Source organism: Scylla paramamosain, chromosome 32 (genome assembly GCF_035594125.1).
Source record: "Scylla paramamosain isolate STU-SP2022 chromosome 32, ASM3559412v1, whole genome shotgun sequence".
Lineage (NCBI taxonomy): Eukaryota > Metazoa > Arthropoda > Malacostraca > Decapoda > Portunidae > Scylla > Scylla paramamosain.
In genome coordinates this window covers 2726252-2753754 of record NC_087182.1, presented here as the reverse complement: position 1 = coordinate 2753754, position 27503 = coordinate 2726252, and the positions used below count along the sequence as shown (strand labels likewise).

The 27503-nt window shown below is 39.8% G+C and overlaps 2 protein-coding genes across 5 annotated transcripts in view; one reads left to right on the top strand and one right to left on the bottom strand.

The window, feature by feature from the left end:
- LOC135089042 (uncharacterized) overlaps positions 1-23985 on the top strand; it is a 41979-nt gene extending 17994 nt beyond the window's left edge. The window contains exons 3-11 of one of the 2 annotated variants that reach the window (XM_063984231.1): positions 11287-11416; positions 13857-13913; positions 15488-15592; positions 16655-16705; positions 17664-17798; positions 19457-19594; positions 20003-20171; positions 20746-20888; positions 21608-23985. In XM_063984231.1, coding sequence (XP_063840301.1) covers positions 11287-11416; positions 13857-13913; positions 15488-15592; positions 16655-16705; positions 17664-17798; positions 19457-19594; positions 20003-20171; positions 20746-20888; positions 21608-21697 — 1018 coding nt within the window. In that variant the 3' untranslated portion in view covers positions 21698-23985. The remainder of the gene's footprint in view (positions 1-11286; positions 11417-13856; positions 13914-15487; positions 15593-16654; positions 16706-17663; positions 17799-19456; positions 19595-20002; positions 20172-20745; positions 20889-21607) is intronic. The other variant, XM_063984232.1, reaches the window with a different exon arrangement.
- The window catches only part of LOC135089041 (corticotropin-releasing factor receptor 1-like), a 47776-nt gene continuing 43859 nt past the window's right edge, over positions 23587-27503 (bottom strand). For 2 of the 3 annotated variants that reach the window (XM_063984229.1, XM_063984230.1), the window contains exons 11-12: positions 26765-26900; positions 24669-26195 (exon numbers count right to left, since the gene is read on the bottom strand). In XM_063984229.1, the coding sequence (XP_063840299.1) occupies positions 25947-26195; positions 26765-26900 (385 nt within the window). In that variant the 3' untranslated portion in view covers positions 24669-25946. Of the gene's footprint in view, positions 24617-24668; positions 26196-26764; positions 26901-27503 lie in introns of those variants that run through there. The other variant, XR_010261375.1, reaches the window with a different exon arrangement.

The window sequence follows — 27503 nt, the reverse complement described above, 5'->3', positions numbered from 1 at the left end:
GAGGGAAAGGAGAAGAGGAAAAAAAATAGAGAATGGAGGGGAAATTAAAGGGAAGGGGAAGGAAAATTGAGGAAGGGAGGGAGGGGGAGAGAGAGAGAGAGAGAGAGAGAGAGAGAGAGAGAGAGAGAGAGAGAGAGAGAGAGAGAGAGAGAGAGAGAGAGAGAGAGAGAGAGAGAGAGAGAGAGTAAACAAAGTGAAAAAAGAAATATGCACACACACACACACACACACACACACACACACACACACACACACACACACACACACACACACACACACACACACACACACACACACACGGTTGCGTCACGCCCTTGGACAGGTAAAATGACCCCCCATGCATTTTCAGCTCCTAGGTAAAAGAGAGACAGGTGAGGGGATAGAGGGAGTAAGTAGGGGAGAGGGGGTTTGCGCTCCCTTGACTTCCTGACCTGACCTGACATACACACACCCTCAGGAGCCTCGTTACTCATGCCTTCAGAGAGAGAGAGAGAGAGAGAGAGAGAGAGAGAGAGAGAGAGAGAGAGAGAGAGAGAGAGAGAGAGAGAGAGAGAGAGAGAGAGAGAGAGAGAGAGAGAGAGAGAGAGAGAGAGAGAGAGAGAGAGAGAGAGAGAGAGAGAGAGAGACCTATGAATTTTAAGAATGTTTTAAGTGAAGTAGAATTTTTTTATTTATTTTTTTTTTACTTTTCTTCTTTGGAATGTTAACCCTTTACCTACTACTTGGCGCATCTCCTTAACAAACAGCTTTTACACTCCCTTTGGTTCTACAGCCACCTCTACATATCATACAGGAAACTGAAAGGGTCGTTTTTAATCCCTCTCTTCATTCCTGCAGGTGCTTCTAAATGACACTGTGTTGTGGTTTTGTTGTTATGCACTACAGGATAACGCAATGAACAGATTAATGAATTGTAACTTTCTTTTTTTCCTTTGTGTTATCTTTAATGTAGCAGGAACTTAACAACTGGAAAACAGATCATAGCCAGAATTAATGTGGCCGGAACTGAGAGAGAGAGGGAGCTGGGAGAGGTCGCCAGCGGGAGAACGTTACTCAAATGGAATTCCTTTTTTGGTTTGATTTATTTTTCGTTTCGTTTCTTTTTTTTTTTTTTGTGGGGAGGCGATGGAGAAATGGGTAAGGTAGAATGTTACTTAAGTGTAATTCTTTTAGTTTGATTTTTTTTCTTTCTTTTATTATTTTTTTTATTCCAATTACCATGTTAGCTCAGTCGATTTTAAAAAGGAATCTTTCTCGGGTGTAGTTTTTTTTTATATTGATCTTTCTGTCGAGAATTATAAATGGACTTTTCTTTTTCCTTTAAAAAATACTAATTAGTTTGTTTCTGTAGCAAATGTTACGTATTTGTATTTTTAAAGGAAATTTTGCTCGTAGGATTTTTTTTTCTTTTCTTTTTCTTTTCTTTCTTTTTTTTTTTGAGGTGAATACGTTTGTAAGAATTTTGAGAAACGTCCCTTTTTTTTCAAAGTTATTTAGCAGATTTTTTATTCATTTGTCAATCTATTTATGTCGACGGAAAATATCACCCAACTATTTTCTTTTTTGAATGTACTTAATCCGATAATTACGTTTACGGTATGTTACTTAACTCATCAAAGTTAAGTAAACTTTTTAAAAATTTTCCCAACTTCAAACAGATTCCTTACCTTTCTTTTGTTCTTGGATCTTGTTTTATTATTTTGGAATTTACTTTTCTTTCCTTTTCTTTTTCCGCAAATTCTTTTTTTCCTCTCTCTGCGGCAACAATATTTTAAAACTTAACAAGAATCACAAGAGACTGCCTTGGAAATAATACGTTTTTAAAATATTTCTCAGGCATTTGCTGTCACGGGAGAGAGAGAGAGAGAGAGAGAGAGAGAGAGAGAGAGAGAGAGAGAGAGAGAGAGAGAGAGAGAGAGAGAGAGAGAGAGAGAGAGAGAGACGCACCACAAACCAACACGATGAGAAATAGCAGAGAGAGAAATCATCGTTTCGTGGCATATTGTGTTTTTATATTTATATCTCTCAAGGGGGAGGGAGAGACACGCGAGAAGGGCCTCCACCTCCACCTGGGCGAGGCTCAAGACAGGTCCAGGTGGAGGGGTTCGAACGCGTATCCTTGCACCACTGCGGCTAGGTTGAGACTTAAGTAACCTTCAAATGTGCCTTGCTGGTGTTCTCGTGCCGCAGGTGAGGACAGGTGAGGTGATTAGGTGGGGTGACCAGGTGGGGTGAAGTGTCTAGGTATTAAGGTGGGTTAAGGTAACTACGTGCGGTGATAACATGAAGTGACGAACTGGTGTGGCAAGATGACCAGGTGAGGTGACACGGAGAGGTGACAAGGTGACTAGGGCACGTGACAAGGTAAGATGGCAAGGTGACTAGGTGACGTGACAAGGTAAATTGAGAAGGTGAGACGAAAAGGTGATTAGGTGACGTGACACAATAAATAACAAGGTGGGGCAACGAGATGCGAAGCGAAAAGGTGAGATAACAAACTGACGTGACGGGAAGACTAATTAACGTGACAAGGTAATTCTGGATAACCTTTTTGGCCTTACTCTTTGGGAACTGGCGCCTTTAGATCTTGTTTTCTACCTTTTTGTCGCCCTTGGACGGAACCAGTTACATGAAAAAAATAAATAAATAAAGGTGACAAGGTGGTTAGGTGAGGAAAGATAGACAATTTCGAGATGGCAAGGTGAATTCAGGTAACAAAATTAAATGAAGGGATGAACAGGTAATCAGATAAAGACAGGTAGGTAAGCTGACAAGACAAAGATGACATGGTACAAACAACTAACGTGACAAAAAGAAAGATGAGGGAACAAAGAGAGGTTGATGAGCAAAAAACAAATGACAGAGAGAGAGAGAGAGAGAGAGAGAGAGAGAGAGAGAGAGAGAGAGAGAGAGAGAGAGAGAGAGAGAGAGAGAGAGAGAGAAAGGGGTGACGAGGTGATATGATGTAACAAGGTGAGACGAAATGACGGGAGGAAGACAGGTGAGGGAACACGGTAACAAAACAGAAAAATAAGTTATACGATACCCGATGCTCCTTTGTTTTACGCCCCATAGGAATAAATTTACTAGACGCAGAATAGTGAAGAAAAGAGTAGAGAAGTTTAGAGTAGTGAAATGTAGAGTGGTTATATTAATAGTGATGTTAATAGGAGTAAGTGACTGTTATTGTCTATTTTCCTCACATTACAACAAGTACGAAAGATTAATTATATCATCCTTTCTCTAATTTCCTTCTCTCACCCTGAAAAAAAAAAGAAAAAGAAAACGAGAGAGAAAAAAGAGATTCCGTTTTGTGGTGTTAAATATGCTTGTGTGTGTGTGTGTGTGTGTGTGTGTGTGTGTGTGTGTGTGTGTGTGTGTGTGTGTGTGTGTGTGTGTGTGTGTGTGTGTGTGTGTGTGTGTGTGTGTGTGTGTGTTTAAGGTGTTTATTTACTGTCTTAATACTGAGAACAAAGGGTTTACAAAAGTTTGGCTAATACTTGTTTTTTTGTTGTTAGATCGTAAACGTTTGTATTTCTTTAATGATTTACAAAGGACTCACGTGTATTTAGTTAGATTTTTGCTTATTTATTCATTTTTTTCATATACGGTATCACTCCTACATGAAAAAAAAATAGAAAAAAGTTAAAGAAAAAAGCTTAGAGAAAAGTTGAAGTTTAAATGAAGTTATATATATAAAAAAAAAGCTTAAAACTTAGAGATTAAAGAGAAGAGCTTAAAAAAAAAAGTTTAGAGTTCATAGATAATTAAAGGTGGGAAGTTTTGAATGTTTTGATTAAGCGAGATGAAAGCATGTATGTACGTGTGTCTGGCGGCGAGGGGAAGTGAGTCAGAATTCAAGAGTTTTACCAAAAGTTCTGGTTTAAAATTTTACCGAGAATTTTTATGCAAGAAAAGGCTTATTGCAGTGTGTGTGTGTGTGTGTGTGTGTGTGTGTGTGTGTGTGTGTGTGTGTGTGTGTGTGTGTGTGTGTGTGTGTGTGTACGTACGTGCAGGTGAAGAAGCGAGGTGATCGAAGGCCCAAGAGGTTAGAGGTCACGCACATGAATTTTTACGCACACACACACACACACACACACACACACGTACACACGAGTATATGTGAAGGATACAAATATTGGCTGTTGCAGTGAGTAATTTTACCTGTGTGTGTGTGTGTGTGTGTGTGTGTGTGTGTGTGTGTGTGTGTGTGTGTGTGTGTGTGTGTGTGTGTGTGTGTGTGTGTTTGGTGCATGTACAAGACTTGATAGAATTTTGAAAGACTCTCTCTCTCTCTCTCTCACACACACACACACACACACACACACACACACACACACACACACACACACACACACACACACACACACACACACCAGCAATTCACACCGACATGTACGTGAACACCACTCTTACCGCACACACCATTAACCACAAGCCCGCGACACGCACACACGCACGCCAACACGCACCCTGCAAGTACACGCACGCACACACGTACACACTGGGGCAAAACACGTACACGAACACACACACAACCTCATGTAATCACCCTCGCGTGTAAGAAAGTTGGTCTTGGGTAGCTGGGTATCGATCCTCCTCCTCCTCCTCCTCCTCCTCCTCCTCCTCCTCTGCTTCTTCTTCTTCTCATTTTTCGTCCTTTTTTTTATCTCGTATTTTTTTCCTTATTCCTTCTCCTTCTCTTCCTTTTCTTCTTCGTCTTTCGCCTGTATATTTTTTTTTCTTATTCTTTCTCCTCCTCTTTTTTCTTTTTCTCCTCCTCTTCGTCTTTTTCCTTCCTCGTTTTTCTCCTCTTTTTCTTATTCCTCCTTTTCCTCCTTCTCTTCTTCTTTCTAATCTTCTCCTTAATGTACTTTTTTTTCTTATTCTTTTCTTACTTTCTTTCTCCTATTCCCCTCTCTTCCTTACATTCGCTTCTGTTATTTTTTTTTCCTCCTCCTCATTCTTCACCTTCACTTTTATTTATTTTTTTCTTTTCCTCTTATATTTGTTTACTCCTCCCCCAATACGTAATAATTCCTTCATCTCTTTTGCATTTCCTTTTATTCCCCTTTTTTCTATTATTCTCCTCTTTCTCTTCATCTTTTTTTTTCCTGTTATTCTGTCTTCTCCCTTATTTCCTTTCATCCGTATCTATTTCCTTTCCTTTATCTGTTTTTTTCTTGTTCTTCTTCCTCCATCTTTCTTTTCTTTACCCTTCTCTTCTTTATCTATATTTCCTCCTCTTCCTCCTCCTCGTCTTTTCTTTGTTGTTCTGTTCTCCCTTGCTTTCTTTTATTTTTATCTTTCTCCTCTTTCTTTACTTATATTTTTGTTCTTCTAATTTTTCTTCTTCTTTGTTATTCTTCTCATTTTCCTTCTTCCCTTTCTTCCTTTCTTCTCCTTCTTCCTCCTTTTTTTCTTTACCAATATTTCTTTGTTTTTGTTGTCCTTTTCACCTTCTTCCCCTTCATCCTCATCTTCTTCTCCTATATTTCTTTTTATTCTCGTTCTTCTTCCTTTCTTCTCTTTCCTCTTCCTCCTCCTCCTCCCTACCTGTCGTGCTTCACCTGTCCTCTCTCCCTGCCTTCATCTGCCTCCCAATTAATCACCAGGTATTGCGAGGAGAGGCAGATGGACAGGTACACACAGGTGAGAAGGGTTACCTGTTCTTTACCTGCAGGAAGGAGGGCCGCACTTATCCCCCCCTCCCTGTCTCTCTCTCTTACTTCCCCTCTTTACTTTTTTTCTTTCTTAATTTTATCTCTTCCTACTTCCGGTAACTTCATTAATTGCATAGCCTGGAAAGAGAGAGAGAGAGAGAGAAAGAGAGCACCCCTTCCGCCAAGACACACACACACACACACACACACACACACACACACACACACACACACACACACTCTCTCTCTCTCTTCAGGGTAATATAATTTCTCTCAATGACCTTCATAACCTTGACCTTATCCCTGCCTTGCACCCACAAAGAAGGGAGGGAGGGGGGAAGAGAGAGGAAGAGGTAGAGGGAAGGGAAGGTAAGGAGGGAGAAGAGGAGCAGGAGGGGGTAGAGAGAGAGAGAGAGAGAGAGAGAGAGAGAGAGAGAGAGAGAGAGAGAGAGAGAGAGAGAGAGAGAGAGAGAGAGAGAGAGAGAGAGAGAGAGAGAGAGTAAAGGGAGGAGGCGGTAGAAGGAATGAGGGGTAGGAAGGTCAAAAGAGGAGGATGAGGGGAAGAGGATAAGAGAAGAAAGAGGAGGAGAGAGAAGGAATGGTGTCAGTAGTAGAAGAGAAGGGGAAGGAGGTGGAATAAGGGGAGGAAGAGTATATGACGGAAGGGGAGAGGAAGTGAGGGGAAGAGAAGGGGAATAGAGATGAAGTATGCGTGAGGGGAAGAAGAGGAAGGGGAAGAGTGGTAAGGGAGGGGAAGTGAGGGGAAGGGAGAAGGGAGGGGAAGGAAGAAGGGAATTAAATGAGGGGAATAGGTGAGAGAGGACTGGAAGAAGTAGTTACCTTATGAGGAAGAGTAATTAAGGTGAGATAGGTGTGATTCTCTCTCTCTCTCTCTCTCTCTCTCTCTCTCTCTCTCTCTCTCTCTCTCTCTCTCTCTCTCTCTCTGATCAATCCTTTACACCCTTCCTTCCCTTTCCCTTTCTTGAGAGAGAGAGAGAGAGAGAGAGAGAGAGAGAGAGAGAGAGAGAGAGAGAGAGAGAGAGAGAGAGAGAGAGAGAGAGAGAGAGAGAGAGAGAGAGAGAGAGAGAGAGAGAGAGAGCAAGCAGGCCCAAGTGTATCATCAGTGCGTCATTTGGGTATTTCACTCCACAGAAAATGGGCGTCTGGCTGCAAATCACGGGTCACTATGTTATTTCTGTCATCAGGTTGCACGCGAGGGCTGCCTAACTAATAGCGCTCGGGAAGGTAACACTGAGGGCTCCCACGTCCCTCCCACCCCACATTTCTTTCTTAACCTGTCAGGGAATATAAGTTTCTGTCCCTTTTTTTTTCTTCTCTCTCTTTCTCTGCTTTTAATTCATTTTTTCTTACTACTTTTTTTTTTCCCCTCGCTTTATCAAGGTGTGTGGTTGTAAAGTCATAACTACAGACTGCTTTCTCTTTTCCTTGCTTTCATTTGTGTTAATTAATCATCGTTTAGTGTTATGTGGTTATAATTTGTTGCTTCTTGGTCTGGTCTGGTCTCTCTCTCTCTCTCTCTCTCTCTCTCTCTGCTTGTTTTCTTGATTTAGTAAGGAGAGAGAGAGAGAGAGAGAGAGAGAGAGAGAGAGAGAGAGAGAGAGAGAGAGAGAGAGAGAGAGAGAGAGAGAGAGAGAGAGAGAGAGAGAGAGAGAGAGAGAGAGAGAGAGAGAATGTAGGATTGAAAAAAGAAAAAGAAAAGATAAAAAAAGACATAATATAAGAAATTGCAGCCTGAAAGAGAGAGAGAGAGAGAGAGAGAGAGAGAGAGAGAGAGAGAGAGAGAGAGAGAGAGAGAGAGAGAGAGAGAGAGGGAAGTTGTGTTAGTCACCATATCCACGAGTTACCTTCCCACGCCGCCTCACACTTAGGCCTACAGGTGTCACTCTTGCCTATCCTACCTTGAGCCTATACAGCTGCCTATAAAAGCTTATACATGACGCTCTTCTCTTCCTCTTGACCTACCACGACCTATGACCTTTTCTTTCCCCTCCTTCCCTCTTATAATTTCGCATTTTTTTTTTGTATTTTTTTTTCTCTCTAATTTCTCCGTTTTTCTTTCTTATCTCCTGTTTCCTTTTTATGTCTTCCGTCTTTCTTTTTTGTTCCATATCTTCGTTTGTCTCTATTTTCTTATCTCTCCCTCCGTTCTTCCCTAACCCTTTCATCATCGTGTTCTTTGTTATTCCGTTTTCTTTGTCCACTTTCCTTCTTTTCCCTTCTTCCCCTTCTCCTCTGGCCTAAATCTTCTTTATCTTTCTCTCATCTTTCCCTCTGTCCTTATTTCTTCCCGTTATCCTCTATTCTCTCCCTTTATTACCTTCATCCTTTTGTTCCTCCTTTCTTCTTTCTCTCTTTTATGCTTTCTTCTTTTTTTTTTAGTCTTCTCCTTTGCCCCAAATTTTCGTTCCCTCTACTCTATCGTTCCTCCCTTTATCATTTTTTCTTTACTTTATAATCTCTCCCCTCTCTTTCATCCATACTGTTTCCCCTCTTCCTTCTCTCCCCTTCTTTACTATTTATCATTCCCCTCTTCTCTTTTGTGTCTCTTTTATGTACATTACCCTCTTTCTCTTCTCCTTTGTTATTTCCTTTTATCTTCTCTTTGCTCTCTACTCTTCCCTTTCTCTTCTCTTTCAGTTATTGTGCTCTTTCTTTCCCTTCTCTCCATTCTACAAATTTCTCCTTTATCCTCCCTTCCCTCTTCTTCCATATGTAACTCCTTTTCCCCTCACTTCTCCATTCCCTCCCTTTTCCCTCTCATCTTCCTTCTCTTTTTTTTCCCCTCCCATCATCCTTCCCTCCCTCCTTTTCCAGTTCTCTCATCCGTAATTCCTCTTCTCCTCTCATCTCCCTTCCCTCTCTTCCCTCCTTTTCCCCTCGCTCTCCCTTCACTCCTGGCTTCGTGATTGGTCCGCTGAACGACCCCCGAGTGCCCTGATCTCCCCTCACGCCACAACGGCCCTGGGTCACGCCAACATGAGCCCTAAATATTTACCCCTCGTGTTGGAGGTGTGGGTGGATGCGCCGGGCAGGGATCGGGGATGTGGGTGGAGGATGGTTTGGATGTGGGAGTGATGGGTGGAGCAATAGGTGGGGGTGTGGATTGGGTGGAATGGAGTTTTGCTTTTTTTTATTTATTTTTATAGGGAAGGTGTGGGAAGGGGGGCTAAAAGTGGATGTTATTTAATCAGTAACGGTTATATAAGGTTGTGTTATTGAATTTTGGCGGCCTACCAGTCTGAATTTGTCCTCGCGGTGGGCTTAAGGTAATACTTGTTGCTTTCAATGATGTATACAAGTGATTTTTTTTTATCTTATTGTTGGAAATTGGCTGTATTAAGGGATATTCAACATTCCTGCTTGTAATAATAATAATAATAATAATAATAAACGGTTTATTATTTAGGCAGTTGACAAACTGAAAATGTACATAGGGGATGGGGAAAAACTTAACATTAATCCTAACGGTAAGACTAATCTAGGAGGGAAATACTATTGATTGATGGCTCGCACCATGGTGGGAATCGCACTGAGTCTGTACCGGTCCGTGCGCGGCGCCTTCAGGGGCGTTATTTTGTTGTGGTGTCTGGTGGCACGGACAGGGCGAGGCGCGTCGGGCGGCAGCATGTCTCTGAGACGCGGATGATGCAGTAGTCCCTTCCCAAACTTCTCCAGAGCCTCTCGGCTGTCTGTCTGTCTGTCTGTCTCACGTTTCCACAACAACGAAGATGGATTTAAGGATAAGATTAACAGCCGAACGCGAAATTACTAATAAGATATAAAAAAAATAAAATAAAATAAATAAAATAGAATAAATAAATGAATAAAGTAAAATAAAACAAAATAAATAAATAAATAAATAAAAATTGTACGTTAAAAAATCCCACCGCTATTACAAGTAAAAGGCAAAAAAACTACACATCAAGAGAGAGAGAGAGAGAGAGAGAGAGAGAGAGAGAGAGAGAGAGAGAGCGTCAGATGCGTGAAATTGCTCTGTGTGTATCCTTGCCCCGAGCCTACACCTTCTCATCCAGTAGCGCCTTCTGTTATTAGAGATGCCGAGGTGCTGAGTCACGTGATGGGTTCCTTTGAGATATAAATAAAACACAAGAAAAAACAAAAAAAAAAAAAGATAAATAAATAAAAAGGTGGGGAGGGGGGGACAGCCGTTGTATTCGAAACGCCGCACGATTCAAACTTCCCCATTTTCCTTTCGCATATAAAAAGAAAATGGGGATGAGAACGAAAAGGAGGGGAATCTTCTTCATTGCAAGGTTAGTGCAGGTCAAGGCTATAAATTCACGTCTCAGACCACGCCATCAGATGAGAGGAAAGAAAAGAAGTTAAATAGAAGAAAGGAAGGGAGAAAGGGTGGAAGGGAGGAAGGGAATGTATGATAGGCGTGAGGGAAGAAGACATGGCGAAAGGGGAGGAAGGAAGGACACCGGAAGAAAGGAATCACGGAGGAAGAGAGGTTTGAAAAAATCAGAAATCTATGTTTTTGTTATGCTAGGGAAAGGAAGAAGAGGAGAGAAAGAGAAATTAATAAGGAATAAAGGAAGAAGGAAGAGGAGTAAGGAGAGGAAGAAATGAAAATGGAAGAATAAGAAATGACAAGGAAGAGATAAGGAAGTAGTAACAAGATGAAAAAGGGGAGAGAGAGAGAGAGAGAGAGAGAGAGAGAGAATCAAACCTTCAGACCATAAGGTGACGCAGCAGTGACGTGTACCAGTGACGTAACACACCTGACCTGACCTCACCTCACCTGTCCACACATGAGAACGAAATCTGGCAACACTGAAAAGCCGAACCCATGGAACAATATGATAAGAAATTCAATATGGCTCCCCTCCTCCCTCTCCTCCCCCTCTCTCCATCCCTCTGATCTTCACTGCAACAAAACCAAGGCACGGTCCGACATTCTCATCCTATTGATCCTAAAATTACTAAGGAGAAATGTGACTTAGATTGCTCCAAATAGCGGGACACGTCAAGGGCTGGAGCTTCTTCAGAGTTCGCCGCCCGCCGCCGCAGGATACAGACTGACTGCGGAACCGTATTTTGAAGCGTTTCATTCGGGATCTCATTACTATTTTGAAAGGTCACGGAGATTATCAGTCGAGTTCTCATTGGTGTTTCTTTCTTTTTTTTTTTTTTTTTTTTTTTCTTGAAGGGGGATGCAGCGTTTTTTTTTTTTTTTTGTGGAAACCTTGTTCACTTATCACAAGAGTTTGAAAAGATACAAAAAATACATTTATTTAAACGCAGAAACCTTTTAGAATCGTTTAAAAATCTACAAACTTTTTTTTTTGACACTTTTGGTGCATCAATCTTGTTCGTCTATCATTAGAATCATAAAACACCCTTAAAGACTCCAATTAGTTTCTCTGCCTTTACTAGTTATCAGTTTATCTACTTACTCATGTTCATTACTTCTTTATTATCAGTTTCTTCATTAACCGTTCTTCTGTATCTATCCTTCCTTTCTCTTTCTCATCTTCCCCCTACTTAATTTCCTCATTCTTTTCCGCTTCCTCCTTTCTTCCTCCTCCTCCTCATATTTATCATCTCATGTCTAACTTCCTTCTCCCTTCTTCGCCAGGGATGGCTTCCTCAACCAGAGTGAGTTTTCCGCACTGTGTCGAGCATTGTTCCGCAACGAGCGAGGCAAACCCTACCCAGTGGAAACGTCCATGCTCAACACTATCTTTGCCATCTTTGACACCAACAAGGTAAGTGAACAATCAACATTAAGTCAAGCATCTTCCAGCGTCTTCAAACTTAACTTTTCACACAACTTTCTCTTCCAGCGCCTTTCTTTCTTTCTTGTTCATTTCTGTCTAGTAATTTTCTTTTCTCTCTCATTGCAGATAATTTTTTTTTTTCTCTTATGTCTAATAATTTCCTTTACTTTTTTTTTCCAGCTGCATATTCTAATCTGTAATTCATTTCCCATTACACTTAGTGCGGCACGAGTGTTTTCAAATGTAACTTCCCACCTCAGTTTTCTTCTAACACAAGACTTTTTTCTATTCAATTTTAATCTACGTCATTCCATATCAACCTGTATATTCTAATCCACAAAGATGACAATATCGTGTCTCCAAACCTAACTTGCGAGTGATGACGTAAATTCTAAGCCAATCCATACTTACATTAAACAATTAACTCATAAGTAGTTAACAAGCCCATCTAACTTTACGATAACAACATTTACTTACTCGGCAAACTCCCTCCCTTCACGCCACTTAGATTAAACAATTAACTCATAAGTGGTTAGCAAGTTTAACTTTACGAGAACACTTACTTAAGCGGCAAACTTCCTCCCTTCACGCTACGCCAGGCAACGCACACCAACAGAGTCTTGTATAGCGGGGAACCTCTCTTTCTAAAACTCCCGTGGTCAATCTTTATTTTCCCAGTTTTTCCCCGTGTCCGGACTCCATTTCACGTCATAATATCGTGCAGCCTTTGTCAGTTTCCTTTCTTTCCGCAATTTTGTCCGCGGTAACGTTTCATCTTTGTCTTATTTCGTCCTCCCTTTTTCCATCATCACGCGTGGTCATATTTTCTACCTATTTTTCGTTTCTTTGTTATCTTTTTTCCTTTCTTCTCTTCCTTGGTTTTCGTCGTCTCTAGTTTTCTCTCTCTCTCTCTCTCTCTCCTGTTTTCGTTATTTTGTCTTTCTGTCCTTTTTCTTCGTTAAGTATCGTATTCATTATTTTTTTTGTTTTTATTTCTATTTGCTTTTGTTTTCCTTTCTCGTTAATTCTTTTCCTTCCTTTCCTTCTTTTCTTTTCCTTCTCCTCTTTTTCCTGTTCCTCTTCTCACCACTTTCTTGTTTGTTACTTCGTATTTATATATTTTATCGTATTCCTTCTCTTTCCTCTTTTCTTTCTCCTCTACTTCCCTCTTTTCTTCCTCTTACTTTTCTTTTCTTCCTCCTCTCCCTCCTTCTTCCCTGTCTCATATACATCACTTATCTTTATCATTTCCATTTATCTTATCCTTCCCTTTCCTTCCTCCCTCCCCTTCATTTCTTTCTTCCTTTTCCTCCATTCCATTTCTTCCTTCCTTCCTCACTCTGTTGTTATTTTTTATTCCTTCTTTCTTCGTCTTCCTCCTACATTATATTCTTTTCCTCCTTCCCCTGTTAATTTCTTCTTCCCCTTCCTCTTCCTCATACTCCTCTTGTTAATACTTTTCTTCCTCTTCCTTCTCTCTTTCATTCCTGTCCTTCTCTTCCTCTTGCAAATTTCTTTCTTCTTCCTCTTCCTCCTCACCTTCATTTCTTCCTTCTTCCTCCTCTTGTTCTTTTTTGTTCCTCCTTGTCTTCCTTCTTCCCCTCCCTTCTCTCCTTCATTCCTTTCCTCCTCCTCTTCCTCTTATTAATATTCTTCTTCCTCTTCCTTCTCCCCTTCATTCCTTTCCTCCTGTTAATTCAATCCTCCTCCTCCTCCTCCTCCTACTCCTCTACTTGTTAATTTCTTTCTCCTCCCTTCTCCTTCTCCTCCTCCTCCTCTTCACTTCATATGTCACCTGTATTGCCTCTAAATACAGGTGAGGTAGCCCGGGTGATGGGAGTGCCCGTGATTAGCAGGTGGGCCAAGGGAAGGTGTTCAAGAGAGAAAGGAAGAGAGAGGGAGAGGGAGTGTCACCTGATGTAAAAAATTGAAAGGGGACAGGTTGTGTGTGTGTGTGTTTACACACTCATTTCATTTTATTCAGATTCTTTGCTTTTTATTTATTCTCTCTCTCTCTCTCTCTCTCTCTCTCTCTCTCTCTCTAATTAAATGTTACTAGATTATTATTATTATTATTATTATTATTATTATCAATGAGAGAGAGAGAGAGAGAGAGAGAGAGAGAGAGAGAGAGAGAGAGAGAGAGAGAGAGAGAGAGAGAGAGAGAGAGAGAGAGAGAGAGAGAGAGAGAGAGAGAGAGAGAGAAAAGAAAAAACAAAAATATAAAACTGAACAAAACTAGTAATAAAATAAATAAAAACAGACAAAGCAATAAGAATAAAAAGAAAACAAACAAAGTGAAGCAAATGCAGGAAGGAAGGAAGGAAGGAAGGAAGGAAGAAAAAACCAACTAGATTCCACATGAACACTAATAAACGATGCGTGACTTGTGGCTAGGAGTGACCTTCGCCTGTGCTCTTTGTTGCAGGATCACGTCATTGACAAGGAGGAGTTCAGGTACTGCTGGCAGAAGTGGATCAAACAGGTAAGTGACTCTGTAAGGGATCCAACACTCTATACTCCACTCTTAAGTAAATACAGTGAAGTACTCAATTCGTGTGTTAAATAAATGGTAAGTAGCAGTTAACTGATTTATCACAGTACTTGATTCACTGATTAAATAAAGAGTACAAACCAGTAAGTAAACAAACGTGTGTCTAACAATCATCTGATGTATAAAATAAGTATAAATAAAGTAGGTAAAATATGAAAAATCATAAAGTACAGAGTATAAAGTATAAACAAGAAGTAGAAATCATACAGGAGTGAGAGTTACAACAGGAGTAAAGCAGAATACAAGTAAGAAACATAATCTTACCTGTGTGTTGGTGTGTGTGGTGCCGGTGGTGAAGAAAGGCATAGGTATTAAGGGGGTGTTTCCACTTTTTGTCAAAATTGTCATAGTGAGCTGAAATTTTTACACAATAAGCTGGGTAATATCATAATGTTTGAAGGTGAGTTTGAAGGTGAGAGCAGAAATTTTCGCATATCTTTTTTTTTTTAAATCCACCATTTTCTGGAACATTTTTGAGATAACACTACTTTACTATTATTAATTGTATTATAGACTTTTCTTTCTCTAGTAAACTTGATTCCTGTACTAAATCCTCACAAGAGTTTTCTTAGATAGCTTCATAATAAACATACATGTATGTACATGTATTTCTGTTTTTCTTAATGTTTTTGCTATAGTAATAGTTATTTTTTCACTTAGAATTATTTAACCTTGTGAGATTTTAGTCTTTTCATTGTCGTTTTGGGTGCGACAAACCATTTTGAAGTAGGTTCATTAGTTTTCCTGGAGTGTATTTTTCTCTTGTAAAAAACTCTTTTGAGAAATTGGCCTTGAAAATTCAGCGTCCCCAAAAAGTCACTGGTACGTCATCAATTTTTTATATAGATATTTTTTGTTTTATTTTACATCATGCACATATATTTTAACATCTTGTCACCTTCCCTAATCAGAATATTATGCACCCAGAGGTGTGGGTATCATGAGGGTGCCACCCACTCACTGTAGCCAGGTTGGTGCTCTGATGTCTAAAACCCTCCTGACTTGTACTGGCTGTCATCCATTCTTGGTTTCTTTTTTTTCTTATTCTTTTGTGATATTTCCATTATCTATTTAGTTCTATTATCCCACCTGTATAGTGAGTGGGGGATGTGGGGAGTCCCTGAACCCAGAGAGGCTCTTACAACACAGTGACTGTTAAGGTCCACCCACAAATAAAGAATTTCACATATTTTGTAAAAGAAATGAACAAAAATGTTTGAAAAAATGCTTGAAAGATACCTATACAAGCGAAGGTAGTGTGTTTGAGTGTTGAGGACCACGATGCAAGCAAGGGTGGGGTCCAATATGGTGAATTTTTACACATAAAATGAAGATATGAGCATATCTAGTTTACCACAGTGTGTCATAAAGCCTCAGTGAACCAGAAAGCACAAGAACAGAAAATTTGATAGTTTTACAAAAAACTATGAAAAGGGAGTTGTGACATGAGTAAGGCAGAGTAACAGTAGGAAACATAATCTTACCTGTGTTGGTGTGTGTTGCAGGTGGTGCGCCCTGTGACAGCCCTGGTGATTGTGGATGTGCAGAACGACTTCATCTCAGGCTCCCTCGCCCTATACAACTGTCCGGCGGGCCACCACGGTGAAGAGGTGAGGCTGCCGTCACCCTGCACACGCATGAAAAACAAACAAGGAATCAATAAAGCACCTAGTGTATCTATTTATCTATGTATATGTGATGCTTTTCCCTAAGTCTCCTAGAACTTCCTCCAGTGGCTAGATAGAAGAGTCTGCATATTCCTATCCCTGCATTCCCTTACTGCATGCTGTAATCTCTCATTTTCCTCTTGTTCCTTTCTCTTGTATAATCCAGCACTATATCTTCTCATTTCACTCTTGCAAACACTCGAACTACTACGCTCACATGCACTATTTTACTCACCTCACTTTATAGCATTCTTTCCACATGGCCAAACAACATTAGGATGCTGCATTTGACTGATTTTTTAGTTTTCATAGGGCCAATACTATACTCAACCCTTAAAAGTAAATAAATACAACACAACACATCAAATACAAACACACACACCAACATACCAATAGTTCCTGCCCACATACACACACACACACACACACACACACACACACACACACACACACACACACACACACACACACACATACTCACACACACTTAACCTTCTGTACACACAAATTCACCAATCCTTAATAGTAGATATATACAACAAAACTTAACAAACAAACACACACATACCAACACACGAATAACACCTGGCCACATATATAGGAGGTGTAGTCAAAAAGTATCCGACCTTTGGCCAAAAAAAACAAGTAACGTTAAAAACTCACAATTTTCATTTAGTCTCCTTCAAAGTATTCACCTTTGGAGTGTACACACTTCTGCCAACATTCCTTCCACTGCTGGAAATATTTCTAAAAACCACTGTTGGGAATGCTGTAGAGATGTGCCGTCAAATTTTGCTTAATGTCCTCTGTTGACTGAAATCTTCTCCCTTTGAGTGTATTTTTGAGCTCTGGAAATAACGAAAAGTCACATGGAGCCAAGTCTGGGGAGCAGGAAGCCTGACAAACAAGTGGTGCATGATGCTTGACGAGGAATGCCTGGACGACATGGGCGGAATGAGCAGGTTCATTGTCATGATGGAGTTACCAGTTCTTTGCTGCCCACAGGTCGAGTCGTTTTCATCGGAGGGCTCCACGAAGACAGTGAATAACTCCCAGGTAGTATTCCTTCTTAACTGTGTGACCTTGGTGGTGGTGGTACACAATACCTCAGTAGAAAAAAAAAAAAGGTCCTCATCAGTTTAACACCGTTTAACTGATACCGCTCCTTTGATTGTATTTTTCCCATTGCGTCATCTCTAAAGGCCTTTTCAATCTTCCCGATAGTCTGGGCTTGCGTATCACCCAGTTTTTGGCACAATTTGATACAATATCTTTGCTCAATGCGCTCGGTCATCTTGACTCAAAAAGAAAAATCGCACAGGACATTCTTCCCGTCTGTACTCAACGCGTCACTGCAGGAGGCCATCACTGCCTAGACATAAAATTTTTTGCGCATGCCTAGTAAAGATGCGGCCACCTAATATCCATGCGGATTTTGCACATGCATTATTACTTTGTGCTAACAAATTCATGGGTGGATAATTTTTTACTACGCCTTATACAAACACACACAACATACCATTAGTTCCTGGCCACACACACACACACACACACACACACTTAACCTTCTGTACACACAAATTCACTAACCCTTAATAGTAAATATATACAACAAAACACATCACTGCTAAGCTCTGCCCATAAATAAAGAATTTGATATATTTCATAAAAAAAATGCATGAAAACGTTTGAAAAAAACGCCTGAAAGAATACCTATACAAGCGAAGGTGGCATGTTTGAGTGTTGAGGACCACGGTGTGAGCGAGGGTATGGTAAATATAAATTATAGAACAAAACACACCACTTAACAAACACACATACACACCAACACACCAATAACACCTGCCCACATACATACACACCAACACACATCTAACCTTTTGAAAATACAAATGCAAATACAAACTTACCTAGCAGTCCTCCTTGCTTTACTTGCACATCACATTCTATTTAGGTAGTCTTTACAGTTTTGTGGTCAATATAATTCATCAATCTGTGGTTCCTCCTTCTGCAGGTTATTCCTCCCATAAACCGGATGCTGGACGAGAACCGCTTCGATGTGGTGGTCTACTCCCTTGACTGGCACCCAGACAACCACGTGTCCTTCATCGACAATGTGCATATGCGTCCTCTCCACTCCTCCTGCAAGGTATGTGGTGGTGGTGATAGCAGGAATAGTGGTAATACTTAAAGCTACAGAGGAAGTATGGGTAACTGGAGGTCTTCTGATTTATGGCAAGGTTAAATGTGATGGTAATATTGGTGGTAGTAGTAGTAGTAGTAGTAGTAGTAGTAGTAGTAGTAGTAGTAGTAGTAGCAGCAGCAGCAGCAGCAGCAGCAGCAGCAGCAGCAGCAGCAGCAGCAGCAGCAGTAGTAGTAGTAGTAGTAGTAGTAGTAGTAGTAGTAGTAGTAGTAGTAGTAGTCAGAAGTGGTAATAGTGGTCCTTTTATACACAAAGGCAAAACTAATAATAAAACATCAAAACATGTGCCATTCTTCCAGAACATCTTGTACAAATTAAGAAAATATATATGTAAGTAAAAAAAAAAGAAAAGAAAAAGAAAAAAACACAAGGAAACAAAGAAATAAATCCATAAACCAAGTCAATCATAATAAATAAATAATTGTAACAAACTGAAAATGTTCTAAAAAAAAAAAAAATACTTAGAGGTGATACTAATCCTTTCACTGTATTATGCAACAATTCACACCACTCAAAGCAATGTATGGAATCTTTATAAGCATTTACAAGAAAGAAGAGGATAAAAGAATAGATTTTGCAATTTCTACCCTGTAAAACAAGAAAAGATGTCTCAGAGTGATTGGTAATTAAGAGAAAATGCACCAAGTAGCAATGAAAGGATTAAGGCGAGTATAAACCAGCCACTCACTCACTCCCTTACAAACTCACACATGGGGTCAAGATGTTAGCCTGCAGGTCACCCAAGCAGGAGTGAACCAAGTGACCTCCAGAAGTCATAGGGTACCATAAGGCAAGGTCAGACACGAACAGAACTTGGCCTTCAGTTTCGTTAATCCTGTATCAAAGATGAGTGGCCTTCCAGGATGACACTAAGCCTGGCTCACAACTCACATTTAGGAGTATAGTACCTTTGCAATATCTGGGGATTAGAAAAAGTTGTGTTTATCTTTCTTTCATGTGTGATCCTCAGTGCTTTTGCAATATTCAATCCCCTTATTTATTTATTTATTTTATTTTTTTCATTTCAAGCTAAAAAAAATGTATTCATTTTTCTTTCATGTGTGTGATCCTGAGTACTTTATTTAATCCCCCCCCTTTTTTTTTTGCATTCCAAGTTAATATTTAAAAAAGGTTGTGTTGTTTATTTTTCTTTCTTGTGTGTGATCTTGGGTAGTTTTGCAACATTCAATCCTTTTTTTTTTGCATTCTGAGTTAATATTCTTTACTTTAATCTCAAGTTTAATGTTTTATTTTCCTCTTCCTTAAAATAAGCAGGAGAAATAAAAGAAGCACATATTTTTGTTTTGAATATAGAAAAATCAATAAATAAACTGACTAACAAATGAACACAAAAAAATGATCTATTAATGAATCTAACAATCCAATGATTCTCTGTATAAATGTCTACCAGTCTTTTCTTTTTCTCTGTTTATAAACCAAACACTTCATCCATCTGCTTCCTGTCTCAGTCTTAGCATCAACTGTTGTTGCTCCACCTCAGAACTCCACTTTACCCATCTACCTGTTCATTATATTGTTTGTTGCCAGTTTATCTCCTTACCTATATTAATTTCTCTCTCTCTTTCTCTCCTTCATGGCTACAGTTGACGAGTGAGGAGACGCAGGTTTATGACACTGTCATCTTTGATGTCAACAATGATGGGACGCCAATGGAGCAGAAGCTGTGGCCGAGACATTGTGTCCAGAACACTTGGGGTGCCGAGCTGCATGAGGACCTCAAGGTGAGTGTTTGGTGTTCTGCGTGGAAATCAATGTGACATTATATGAACCTTCAGACATTAGTTCTTTCATTATTAATCCCTTTGGTTATTTTCACAATCTCTTCACATCTATTTGAGAGCAACTTGCAGTGCCTGATTCAGCTTTAATTCTTTTAATTTTTTTTCCATTTCTTAATTGTTTTTATGCTTTCTTTACATGTTTGTAGTTTGATGTTTTGATGTGCAACATCATACAAATGTTGTAGCATCATTAACTCAATCAATCAACCCATCAGTCAGTCTATCAAGCAAGGCATCTATGCACTGTACCACTTAACTCTCTATGTTCTGTGTCCCAATCATTACCACATGACTGTCAGTTAGATGCCAACATTTCAGTCAATCAATCACTATCACCATCTCCTCCAGGTTGCAGAGGATGCTATTTTGGTGTACAAGGGCACTGACCCGGACACCGACTCATACAGTGTGTTCTGGGACAACAACAAGAAGTTCCACACCACGCTGAATGAGGAACTCCAAAAGCGAGGAGTCACTGATGTCTTTGTGTGCGGCGTGGCCTATGACGTGTGTGTCGGTGAGTGGCAAGTACTGGTGGTAGGTGCTTCCAGGCTTATTTCATACTTAGTTCATGGGTTTCTTAATATTTCTCTTCATCTATCTATATACCAGGCTGTTAATCCCATATGGGGTGGCCCAGACAAGCCACCACATATTCACATTCTTACACACACATCATTCACACTTTTAGCACCATCAGTTCCTGGTGGAAAGGGAAGAATCTCACTGTCCACTGTGCTATACTCCTTAATATCTAGTTATAATATAAGCTGTTTAGGAGTGGCAAGAATTTCATGAAGAGAGATACTGTGTGATCCTCCTGTTTCTGTATTAAAATCAATCCCTCAATTTTTGAGGGCTGCATAATATTAATGCATTGCACAAGGCAAATGAGTGATGGCTGTACAGATCAAGGGTAAAACATTGTTGTCTTATGCAGGGGATGGTAGGCTCCTTAATTTGTCTTTTACTTGGGAGAATGATAGATGGAAATAGGTATGTTTTGTTTGGGGACTGTCACTTGTAGGCCTCATGGCTTCTTGCAGCTTCCCTTATTTTCTGATGTTCTTATGTTATTCTTTCCCACACAGCGGCAACCACCAAACATGCCATTGAGGAGGGCTACAGGACCATCTTGATAGACGATGGCTGCAGGGGCGTGAGTGAGGAGGACATCATGATCACCAGGGAACACATCACTGCCAACCAAGGCCTTGTTGTACACTCCTCGCAGGTAAGTAGCTCCTTCTATACCTATGCCTGCAGTATTGTTCTTCTTTTTAATCCACTTATGTCATATAAATATTTTATTTGCTTTATTTGGTGGCACATAAGATGCCCAACTCCCAGAAAAACAATAAAAGATTTCCAAAAAAATTACTCTATACAAAAAGTGAGTGTTAGTACATGCTGATGCATTTTTTATAGCACTGTACCAGTGAATATGGTACTTACTGCTCTTTCCTTTATAACAAATCTAACCGACTTATCTCCCCATATTTTTAGTGTACGTATTAATCTGTTTTATGATGCCTGGCATTATTTCCACCATCCTTTGGATTTCAGCTGAATTATACTGTAATTACTTAATCGATCTCCTCACATTAATTTTGTAAACTCTCAATGTGTATGATTAAAAGAGTGACAGGTAATATTTCCATCACTAACTTGACTGTGCCTTTTTATCAAGAAGTATAGCACCTGACTTTTTCTTCTTTGTTAATGTTATTGCCAACCTCTGTTTGTGGCATCATAGAAACAGTGAAAACTTATCTGAGGACAAGAAAGATTGGCCATATGAGTCAGTGCCCAGGGCTGAACCCTGACAGGACACTCAAGGTAAATGAGTATTCAACACATTACCAATTCAGCCATGAGTGGCTTTCATTTGGCTGTGAGTCACTACATTATTTTTCCTGAACACAGTAATGAATTAATCCTTCGTCCCTTCAGGTGAAAAATCTTGCCACTGGGAGGGACAGACCGCCAGTGCTTGCCTACAAGCTGGCCCTTGAGCTGTCCAAGAAGACAAAGAAGAAATAAATGAATTGTATGATGGGAAGACAAGTGAGGGAGAGAGACAGACAGGAAATGTTCAAAGTAAGGGAAATGAAGCAAACACCAGAGGAGGCTCCTGAGGGCACAAGAGATAGAAAGACCAACAACAAAGGAAGCTACAGTAAATCTAAGCCTCAAGACTTCTTTCAGCACCAAGCTACATACTGATTTATTATTAGGCTCTTCTTCATCAAGGAAAATGCTAAAATTCTGGTTGGTCGAGCTTGCATGTCTTACCTCATTGTTTCTAAGATATAAAAAACTAATGAAAGTTTACTTATAAGCATAACTGACAGGCACTCAGTAACCAAACGTAGGCTCAGATAACATTTTCTTTCCAACAACAGGACATGTATTAAGTTGCCAATGTGATACAAAGTAAAACCCTTCCAACATGAGGGATAAGGCCTTCCTGCCACTAAGCTATTACAGTATTTAAAACCATTGCAGATGTGTGGGTCTTTTGTTTGCTGTACCTTTAAGTTGAAAAAAAAATCATGTGATGGTAGAGAATGTCATCAGAAAGGTGCAAATTTACTGTACAAGTCATAAAACGCTTCAACTGCCTTGATAACTAGGTGCTTTCAGAGCAGTTTGTAGGCATTACCGGAGGCTATAAGATTAGTCGACCTAGACTGTGTTAGACAGCTTTTTATCTTGTCTCTTATTTTCATCATTCATTCCAAACAAGCAAAACAAATCCACAATTGCAATCATCTAATGTCAAGGTCACAGTAATGCCATACAGCCAACACCCATGGACAGCAGGTGTCACAGCGTCACACTCATGATGGACGCAGGGCCTGACAGCCGCTGCTGTTGTACAGATCAATGTTGCATGTGGCATCATCAGTCTTGCTAATGACAGCAGCACTCCAGTCCCTCACTCAGCCATGGTGTATACAATGGTCAAAAACTGCCATGATGGAGGCAGGACCACCAGACAGGTGCAAGATGAGAGTGTGTTCCTCAGCCAGTGTGGCCCTGCAAGCCCCACCACCCTGATTGAGTGGTTCACGTGGCTGCCAGGTGATGGCCAACGTGTGTTGGTCATTCCCTAAACCAACGGTTCATGATATTTTTCCAGCCATTAAGGCCACCAAGTGCCTTAGGTGGCAGGTGTGTGCTGCTGGCAGGAACTCACGCCTCAGTCAATTCATATATATGTAATGTCTGGTATGTTGGTAAAATTTAATCAAAACTAAATTTCAATTCACCTTAAACACAAAACTAGACCATGTCCACATTTCTACTTTGGTTACTCCATTTTCATATAATGTTAGCTTTTGACATCATGCATTCCCCTAAATTACATTATTATTTGTCATCATTATCAAGCTAATTTTCACACTATGTGGCTGACCCCCAATGACCAAACCAACCTCGCAGCCAGAGGCTCAAGTTCAATGGAGTGACTACCTGCTGGGTCAGGGGTGGTGCCGCATCCCTCTCACCTTTCTCATGGTGCATCTCAACCCAAGAGGCATCAACATAGGATAGAGTTAGGTTAGTTGATACTTCACTCACAGCATGATGCCTTGTGGGTCTTGGCACAAGTGCTGAAATGTTATCAGGGAAAACTGTGGCATGGCTGTTGACAAGGAGGTGTGAGGGAGAGTGCCGGTGCACGACACAGCATGGTCCTGCTGCCTCCCAGTCATCATCTGCCTGCAGCCACAGTCCACACCCATCAGTGTTACATACAATCAATACCCAACTGTAACATTCTTGTTCTTATGTAAAATCTGTACATATACTATCACAATGTTCTGAGCACAACTAAAATAATAAAGAGTTGGGTCTGTTCATGACATAATTGGACTGTATTTAAGATTGTACAATGTATATTTTTCTAAATTTGGGGAAATAATTGGAAATGTTTGTCCTAACGTTGACGTGTTTTACAAAAGTTTTATACAAAGACGTGGAAGTTCTCAGTCATGGTCCTGCTTGACCTGAGCTTTACTGTACAATGAGCATTTCAACTACTGGCTGTTTCTTTACAACCTCTGCCCTCCTTAACATTTCGGCAAGGACAGAAACCCCGTCATGAATGACAAAAAAAAAAAAGGGCTTTCTAATTTTCAAGAAATAATATATATATATATATATATATATATATATATATATATATATATATATATATATATATATATATATATATATATATATATATATATATATATATATATACATATATATATAATGATTCAGTTTACTGTTTTTTGAGCTTTGATTTCAAAACCTGTATGCTAATAAAATCTGAAGTACTATTATATGCTAATATTTTCCTATTAAACATAAGAAACATATGTCATCACACATGCAATCTTGCTTTGCTTCATAAATGCTTTGGAAAACATTGTAATTTTATTTATCCTTGCTAAAGGTTTCTCATATGTCTACTGCTTTTCAATTCAAATTAAGCTCTGTATTTTCACCTCACAGATGGCTGCCTGAAGTCCACAGATGCAGGGTCCCACAAGACCTCTGCTCTGCCAGTATTAATCACACCAATAATAATAATAATAATAATAATAATAATAATAATAATAATAATAATAATAATAAAAATAATAAAAGAACACTAAAACTGAAGAGTAACAAAAAATAAAAATATGAATGGTGAGAAAAAAATAAACTGATACTGAAAGCCTGAAAACACTGATAAAAGAAACGTAGAAATCTTAAAACTGACAGATGAGACTGGATAACAATACAAATGCAACAAAATCCAAACTTATCATGAAAACTTAAAAAGAAACATCAACAAAAATATATATACCTTAAATAAAGAAGAAACTTTCCCTTGAAGACCTAGAACCTTCAGGGTGGTGATGGTGATGGTGGTGGTGGAGTTCCATTGTGGCATAGCTCAAGTGTCCTCGGTTACTGAACAGAATCCTGAAACCAACTGAGTTCATGTAGAGATTTGAAGCTTCACAAGTATCAGGTTAATAAAAAAGTGAGTTTTGTTAGTTTTTATAATTTCTGTACAATTACTTTAATTCTCCAACATCCTCACTTCATACTGACACTACTATGCCAGCATTAGACACACACACACACACACACACACACACACACATACACACACACACATTGACTGAAGAAGTTGTGTGTGCAAGGAGCACTAGTACCTTTAAAGATGAAAATAACAGATCAGCTTTAAAAGATGGAACATTACACACTTGACTTAATCCTGTAAAAATACAATTAGTTAAGAACCTTTTCACACACACACACACACACACACACACAACAGGAGAATTTAGAGCAGAGAGACAGCTGCCGTTGGATCTGAACATAAAGTCAACTGCAGCAATCTGTATCACTCCAGTACTAGTATAAAGAGTAAAACTATGATGCATATAGATTAATACTCCCCCAGTTAATCTATATGTGCAGCAGCTAAGTCCTCCTGCTATAAATTCTCATAAACATACAATATTTTCCTTGCAGTTCATTTACCATTTTTCACATACACCTCATGAAACACACACAAAAAACACAAAAGATTACCAACATGATATTCATTGCAAGTTTTTTTGAAGCACATATATAAATGTAAAACTCTGGAAAACAGCTTTGTCTATTCCGTACAATTTGGCTTCTATATAATTCAATGTGAAATTTGTAGACTGAAAAATTGTGCACTGTTGTTGCCAGAAAACAATTCATGCTGGAGTGTGTTACATGGTGATGAAATCAGGTTCACAGAACTGTACACTTCCTTTCAGATTGTCCTGTGCAATGCAATTAATTCACACACTATTCAAGTCTAAGTGTTCATAACACTGAATGCACCAAAAGTAAATGCACAAGTTACTTACAAACACACAGACCAGCTGGCAATATTATTGCTGAATAAATGAATTATAATGACAGTGAATCAATGAAAAAGTTACTAATGAATATGTATGAACAAAACAAGACTGAATACCTGATACTTAGCAGCAAGTTTATCTCGTAGAATACTTCAGGTTCCTTGGTGAGAGTGGGCAAAGGAAGGTTGTCGAGGGAAGCTAGTCAGGTGGTCTGCAAGTATGGGTATTTCTGTGTTGTTTTTGCCACTCTTTTGACTCAATTTTGAGTCAACATTAAAGATTTACTGTCCAAAGATTCAATGAAGCAGACAAAGAATGGGATCTGAGGCCAAGGACATCATGGTAAAGAGGACAGCAGCAGCACCACACCTCAGCCAGGACCTACACACGACTGGTGCTGTCTGTCGTCACACCACGGAGGTCTCCAGGGCAGGGTTGGTGAGGCCCTGAATGCAGGTGGCCTTGGGCTGGAGGTGTGGGCTGGGGGTCTGCTGGCGGGAAGGAGCTTGTTCCTGCAGCAGTGTGCATCGTGTGCTGGCCCGCAGTGCGCCCGTGGGCCGGTCCCGCTGGCGGGTGCGGTACTGACGCCACCGCTTCCGTAGCAGCTCCTGCACCTCAGTGTTCAGGAAGCAGTAGAACACAGAGACAAACAGGCCCTACAGATTACCACAAAAAATAATGACTATGATGCACTGAAAATGTTGCATTAATATTAAGAACATTTTCTTTTAACATCACATAACCTTTGGACAAGGCAAGAGAAGAGTCATGTTCATGATGGACTTTGACATGAAGTATCTTGTAAAATGTGAAATACTGGTTAACAAAAAGTTTAGTTTTTTTATATCACATTGAAACTCTATTGTTAAAACACCAGCTACTTGTCTTGTCCTTGCTACTTCAGGCAAGAGTAAACTGTCAATATCACAGAATAATGCCTAGAGTAAACTTTTGTTCTTTGAATTCCATATCAAAATTTTACTCATAAATTCAAATTTGACATAAATAGAAAAGATAAAAGATATCACTCCATGGGAAATCCTAAAAGCACTAGAGTTACCCCAATACATCTGTTACTTCCAACTAATCTTTATTCTGTGTCAACATGAGATCTAAATTTATCCCATATGTCCTTATCTAGAACAAGTCATTATTTGTGAAGCACAGAAAGTTCTTCCCAAGCTGAACCACCACCAAGTAACCCCAGTACAGAGGAAGGGCATGCCTGTGAGGACTGCAGGATGGCATTGGTCAGCATATAGGCATTCTCCAGGTCGCCCTTGCCGCCCGGGTTGACAGCAAAGAGCAGGTTGGTGATGCCCAGCAGAGGGAAGAGTATCACTGTCGCCCGAATTGCTTTTCTGTAAATGGCTCAAGTTATTCTATGGTTTGTATTATTATCCATACCTTCCCTCCTTCATCATGTATCCTTATTCATATCTAACTTTTACCTTTATCTAAATGATTTCTATTACAGTATTATATGAGTAAAATTATATAGGATGAACTGCATTAGTGTGAGGACCCACAAGAGTGTGCTGTAGGTGAGATTCCTAGCTAAAAAGTAACAAGGTGTCCTATCCTATCATTCACTAAGCTCAGCAGGCATGTGACAGGAAGCCCCAGGACAGCAACATGGAAGGCTAAGATAATCATGGCCATCAAAAGCCCAAATGATACCAAGAGTAGATAGCAACAGTTGGCTTTTCACAACAGGTAATAATGCAACATATAGTGACGAGTTATAATGCGTGTGCTTTCAAAGTATATATGCAGTGACTCCACAGGTGTGATCTGCTGTGTAGTGACTGGTGGTTCAATGTGTGCAGTACTTATGCCATCAGCTCCATGGTTGTGTGTAGTTATTGTCTGAACACTGAGTCTCGTGTCAACAGAGGTACTGTACATTGCTTGAAGGACACACACAGAGGGTCAACAGGCAACACCACACGACATGCCCCACA